The sequence below is a fragment of the Leucopleurus acutus genome (genome assembly GCF_964270905.1).
Source record: "Leucopleurus acutus genome assembly, chromosome: 11".
Classification (NCBI taxonomy): Eukaryota; Metazoa; Chordata; class Mammalia; order Artiodactyla; family Delphinidae; genus Leucopleurus; species Leucopleurus acutus.
In genome coordinates this window covers 8,332,397-8,339,048 of record NC_139152.1, presented here as the reverse complement: position 1 = coordinate 8,339,048, position 6,652 = coordinate 8,332,397, and the positions used below count along the sequence as shown (strand labels likewise).

At 37.8% G+C, this 6,652-nt stretch overlaps 1 protein-coding gene and 1 pseudogene across 2 annotated transcripts in view; both read left to right on the top strand.

The window, feature by feature from the left end:
* Nucleotides 1-454: 454 nt before the first annotated feature.
* The window catches only part of LOC309968552 (alpha-2-macroglobulin-like), a 40,775-nt gene continuing 34,577 nt past the window's right edge, over nucleotides 455-6,652 (top strand). The window contains exons 1-4 of the mRNA XM_082849839.1: nucleotides 455-637; nucleotides 2,865-3,048; nucleotides 5,628-5,787; nucleotides 5,949-6,001. Of these exons, the coding sequence (XP_082705965.1) occupies nucleotides 546-637; nucleotides 2,865-3,048; nucleotides 5,628-5,787; nucleotides 5,949-6,001 (489 nt within the window). The 5' untranslated portion in view covers nucleotides 455-545. The remainder of the gene's footprint in view (nucleotides 638-2,864; nucleotides 3,049-5,627; nucleotides 5,788-5,948; nucleotides 6,002-6,652) is intronic.
* On the top strand, nucleotides 3,055-5,621 carry LOC309968556 (non-histone chromosomal protein HMG-14-like; annotated as a pseudogene). The gene has a single exon. The product of its transcript is annotated as a non-histone chromosomal protein HMG-14-like (transcript).

Here is a 6,652-nt window from a genome sequence, read left to right as displayed (position 1 = left end):
GCATAGAGGACTGCTGAATTCTGAAACTGCTTCAACATTTGAGGTAGACATATCTGATGGAGGACTTGCAGGCAGACTGACTTGTAGTGAAATACCTATTTTGAGCCTGTCTTGTGTTGCTTAAATTATAGCTTCCCCTGCCAGCTATTCATGCAAGAAATGTGAGGAAAGCCATACAAGGCACTATGGGGAAGTGGAAAGGAGGGAATAAGAGAGAGAAGGGGTTGAAAAGCCGATTAGCTGCTTTACGGTAAAACCCAGGGAAAGTGAGCACTAATGGGAATGTGGATTTTATCCCTCCAGGAATCCTATTTAGCCCACCAGGAATTAACCTTGACTGTAATTAAGTCCCTGAGAGCAATGACCCTTTCAGAGAATGTTCAAAGACCTCTACTTTGTTTAGACACCTTGTGTGGGTGGAACTTCCTGTTTACACAGAGAACAGCATAAAGCCTAGTTGCTCTGAGGAATGTTTGGGACCAGACCAATTGCAGGGAGAAAGGCACAATACAGTCTGGTCTCCTCTGGTCCCTTCTCCCTGCAGCATGGGGGAGAAGAAGAACAAACTCCTCCATCCAAGTCTTACTCTCCTTCTTCTGGTCTTCCTGCCTACAGATGCCTCAGTCTCTGGAATACCGTGAGTTTCACATAGAGCATAAACTTGAAGAGTCCTTTCCTTTATTTCAAATCCTCCTTATCATTCATTCGTCTTCCCTATGGAACTGTCACCTTCTTATCTTTAAGGTGTCTTCCAATTATGAGATTTTACAAATCTGGTTTATTCAGTCTTCACTTATTCTTAACCATTTTTCTCCAACTCTCTGGATCTCTGAATCTCTGAATCTCTAAATTCTCTGGAGATATACAAAGACTTTCTAAAGGGCATTGGAAAGTGATTCTTTTAAAGGAATCAGTTTTCAGATCCTCACATTCATATTGATCTGCTTGAGACCATGCTATTTATCCTTTCTTACCTCCCCTGTCTTAATTTCCTATCTTTCACTTTAAAAGAGAAAGACAAACCTCCCTCAATCAGATGTTACTGTAGAACACTGTTCTGGAGTATAAAAATCCCTAGGGTGCCAAATAAAGGAGCAATTTGAAATACCGATGTTGATGTTGAGAAAGCAAAGGACTCTAATGACAGGAGAAAAAATCCTTTTGCAGATCTTGTGGCGACGAATTCTTTGTTTCAACAAAATTGAAGGAAGATCTAAGGGAAATACCAGCTGATAAACAATTAGAAGCAATTCTTGATAATAGGGCACTGGGTGATCTTTGGCATGTAATGCAGAAGGAGTTACAAGAACTGGTAAAAATGATATAATTGTTTCATCTGTCATTTATTTACTTTTAAGTGAACAATTTTTCATGGTACTTATATCTACACAAACGAAAAACAGCAACAGAGTTAATGTTAGACCTTATTTAATTCTTGCAATAAGGAATATCCATCCATGGATATATAAGAACTCATTATTTTCATTAAAGATGTACTTCAAAAGTATTTTGATTTTATATATAATAAATATGAATCATAATTTGTAATATATTTATTTTGTTTTGATCAGTTGTATACTAGTAAGACTTTTGAAAACAATTCAATCCAGAAGAAAATGTTTAACATTTACAGCTTTAAGGTCACATTAAATTTAAAAGAAGAGTTAAAGTTAAATTTATATACCCACATATAATATTTCATATATATGTGTATATATATATGCATGTGTGTATATACATATATATATATATGTATATACACACACATATATATATATATAAACAAAGAAGGAAGAGTGATCCATAAAATATTTTGAAGCATAGAAATGTTAGGACAAACTTCTGTGTGGTAAATGGCATGAAAGTTCACAGAGGAAAAGGGGGAAAGATGCTAAATTTCTGATCATTACAAAAAGAACATTTTGATGTATTTTTTAAATAGATCATACTGGATATCTTATCACTATGATATTTAAGATTCGATGGGAGATGTACAAAAAAGTAATGTAAGTTTTAATTTAAAATTTCATCAAAAATAATATATTTTACTATTGTTTAAACTTGTGATAAAAAAATAGATGTTTACTTGAATACATGTAAGGAGGGCATAGTGTCTAAAAATAGGAATTCTGTGAGCAAAAATGTTTGAAAACTCAAGTGTCAATAAAATTATATATGAGAGTATTGAGAAAGTTTCTGTTCTGTTCATGAGGACCCCAAATTCAATCTCTAGAAGATCATTCTTGAGTAGACCATTTTTGTCTACCCTGAGTTGAAAGGCAAATATTTAATAAGCAAACATCCAGGGTTAGGTAACACACTAAGATTTCATTAGTTGCTTAACACGCTGAGACTTTAAGGACTCTCTTTAAGCCTCAGAGTGGAAAGCAAGAACTTGCCATTCCATTTTTACAGGCTTGTTTTATATATATATATAAATAAATAAAAGTTCTGTAAGTGGATTGGTTTCTGTAGTGTTCCACATGAGAACTTGCTTGCTTTTTACAGCAACCCTAATGTAAAATAGATTTACAGCATAAATATATATAATTAGCATATTTTTATTTGAATTCAGATGCTTACAGATTGATATTTGGGTTCCTTAAAGTGAGGTATACCTGCAAATGTTAACCTCTTAAAGCCTCACTTCAAGTAAAATGTTCACTGACATGGCACTGACGATGGAAAGGGGAGTAACTCCCATGCATGCCCTCCAACGGCAGAGATCAATTTCATGCTTATCAACATGTCTTCTCTTGGCATAGAACTAACGATAGTAACAAGAATTATGGCGGAAGATAGTGCTGCTGGTAATAATGCCTCGCCTCCTACACTCTCCTCTAACTGGATTCCCCCATCCCCAGGCACTACATGGTGCTGGTCCCCTCCCTGCTCCACACTGGAACCCCTGAGAAGGGCTGCCTCCTTCTGAGTCACCTGAATGAGACGGTGACCGTAAGCGCCTCCTTGGAGTCCCTCAGAGAGAACAGAAGCCTCTTTACTGATGTGGTGGCAAAGAAAGACTTATTCCACTGTGTCTCCTTCACTGTGAGTATGGCTGTTTGACTTAAAATACTTGTTTCTATCGGTTGGGAACATAGGCAACCAGAATTCAGCCAAGATAAGACTTTGAGAGGCTGGCATGGACTTCAGGGAGGAATCTAAATGTAGCGACTAAGTGTAGAAATTAAGAAGCAATGCATGAATTTCCAATATAAATAATAGTAGACCAATATTTATAGAGATATTAAAATCAACTTAATGATTAGAGAAAATTCCTATTAACCAGAAAAAAAAGAAAAGCAGTATGCACTAGACAAAGGGAAAATATGAGTTCTCCTGAAAATTAAAATGGAAAAAATACTAACAAAGAAAACTAGGCCAGTGTTTAACATAAGCCCCAGTAGTGGGCTGACAGGAACATACCACGCCATACTCTTTCTAAGAGTGAACTTGTAGAAATTACCATGAGTGACTATCCAATAGCTCTTCAGAGTTGCCCATATATAGAATCCTTACAGCGTACAGCCAATAATATGTTGCAGTTTCCCTTCTCATAGCCTTAAGAGATGCTTCTACCATGCTCTTTTACCACATAACATCAGTTTGGTAAAGTTCAGTGTATAAGTGAATCAAAACTGTATTAGCGAGCTCGGGCGGCAGGAGGACCGGCAGTGGCCAGGCAACCCAGCTTCGCCAAGGCTCTCGGCGTGCGCGGCTCGCAGGCCCCCGGCACGTGCCTGCCCCGCCGCCACCATGGCCAAGAGGAAGGTCAGCTCCGCCGATGGGGCGGCGAAGGAGGAGCCCAAGAGGAGGCTGACAAGGCTGTCAGCGAAACCGGCTCCTGAAAAAGTGGAAACGAAGCCAAAAAAGCGGCAGGAAAGGATAAATCTTCAGACAAAAACGTGCAAACAAAAAGGAAAAGGGGAGCAAAGGGAAAACAGGCCGAAGTGGCTAACCAAGAGACTAAAGAAGACTCACCTGCAGAAAACGGAGAAACTGAAAACGAGGAGAGCCCAGCCTCTGATGAAGCAGGAGAGAAAGAAGCCAAGTCTAATGAATATCACACACTTGGTCCTATCAGTGGTTCCTGTCTCCCTTCTTGTACAATACAGAGGAATATTTTTATCAACTATTTTGTAAATGCAAGTTTTTTAGTAGCTTTAGAAACATTTTTAAAAAGGAGGGAATCCTACCTCATCCCATTTTTTAAGTGTAAATGCTTTTTTTTAAGAGGTGAAATCATTTGCTGCTTGTTTATTTTTTGGTACAACCAGAAAATAGTGGGATATTGAATGTGGCAGGCATTGTCTTGGGTGCCAGCTTAACATTCCATAGATGGGCAATATTTTATATCCTATAATACAAAGCATACTAAATGGCAGTTTGGAGTCAGTTGTGCATTTAATGCCTTGAACACTTTAAATTACTTCTCTTCCCATGTTGTTTTTGGTAGAATCATTTCCTAAAGCAAACCACTCACCCCTTGATCTTGGCTCTCCTGGTCAGAATTTTGTGCACTCTGTAACATCTTTGGTCGTGGTAGTCCAGTTCTTCTAGTAACTTTGTTAATGTGCTGTGAACGATTGATAGTTTGGGTATGTAGTGTATATGATATTAAATTGTGAATTAGTGGGACCTACGATGTAACAGCATATCAATATTTGAAGGTATTGGTACTTGATAGCCTGTCAAGGAAAATTTGCCTCCAAATTTTAAGCTGGAAGGTCACTGGAATAACTGTTCAGAAAAGAATCACAACTACATGATTTTTTAGATTTTTGGTATGTATGTTAAGAATTGTGTACAAATTGAAATGTCTGTGTACTGATCCTCAAAACAACCAATAAAACATCTCAATTATGAAAGAAAAAAAAACTGTATTAGCTGATTTGCAGCAACCTGGATGGACCTGGAGATTATCATACTAAGTGAAGTCAGACAGAGAAAGACAAATATCATATGATATTGCTTATATCCAGAATCTAAAAACAAATGGATACAAATGAACTTATTTACAAAACAGAAACAGACTCACAGACTTGGAGACAAACATGGTTATCTGGGGAAGGGTGGGGAGGAGGATAGATTGAGTTTGGGATCAACACATACACACGGCTATATTTAAAATAGATAACCAACAAGGACCTACTGTATAGCACAGGGAACTCTGCTCAATATCCTGTAATAACCTCAATGGGAAAAGGATTTGAAAAAGAATAGATACATGTATGTGTATAACTGAATCACCTCGCTATACACCCGAAACTAACACAACATTGTTAATCAACTCTACTCCAACATAAAATAAAAATTTTTAAATGAATAAATAAATAAAGCAAAAACATTTTTTAAAAACCTGTATTGGCTGATCTATAAGGAGATGTGAGTATCATTTATGACCTCTCTCACTGATGTAATTTCCTCCATCCTGTGTTCTGTCTTCCCATTTGTAAATGACAGAAGTCATTCTATCTGTGAATTCCTGTCCATGCCAAATTTCCCTGATGAGAATGAGAGAGTGAAATTAAGTAAAAGGGACAAGATTCCCAGGGAGAAGTGGGACAGGGACTGGAGGAAGAAACTTGGCAGATGAACGGGTTCTCAGGATCTCTCCTATATTTCAGATCCCAAGATCTCCATCCAATGAGGAGGTAATGTTCCTCACTATCCAAGTGAAAGGACCAACGCAAGAATTCAAGAAGCGGACCACAGTGTTGGTTAAAAATGAAGAGAGTCTGGTCTTTGTCCAGACAGACAAACCCATCTACAAACCAGAGCAGACAGGTACAAAAAGGCCTATGGTCAGGACAACTTCAAAAAAGAAAGATCTTCCTCCCCTGTGTATTCCCCAGTCAAAGGAATCCTGGTTCCCTTATAGTCTGTCTTACTAGCCCATAGGCCTGGCTTCAGGTTTCTGGGACTCATGAAAAATATTTCTGTTTCAGTGAAATTTCGTGTTGTCTTGTTGGATGAAAATTTTCACCCCCTGAATGAGTTGGTAAGTGTCCTAATATCGATCTAGAATTATTATTATCTATATAAACAGGCTGAGAGTTTGTTTTTGGTGTTGGGGGAGAACCAGGGAGAAGAAGAATCTGGTACTGAAAGCAGTACTTTCTGGCATTGCCATAGTGCAAGATCCTCATTTAAAACAGTATTCTGGGTCAAGAGAGTAGCTGATTCTTTCTTGGTACTGATACTTGGTCAGTTGTCACACAAACTTACTCTTTAGAAAATTCTCAATTAGCCAAACTAGAAAGATACACTATATAATAAATAAACCATCAAAAAACTTAGGTTTAAATGACTTCTCAAAGATTCAAACTTTTTCTAAACACAAAACCTCTCCTATAAAGGAAGGAGAGTATAATCAATGTTTGTTCCTCAAGACTAACACTCTCAATTCTAATGTAGACAAGAAACCAAAGTCTTAATTTTTCTCTCCTAGATCTAGTCCTCAACCACATTTTCTTATCTCAGAAAGAGGCAATTTTCAATGAAAAGCCAAGGACTCTGTTGACCATAGCCCCTCCGCCCCCAACTTCCTTTTCCCCTCTTAAAAGTGTTCTCTTTCCCTTGCCATAGAGTTTGCAATTCCCTGCTGATTCTGATCAAACCCATCTTTGCTAGGGGGTGAAGAAGGGAAAGG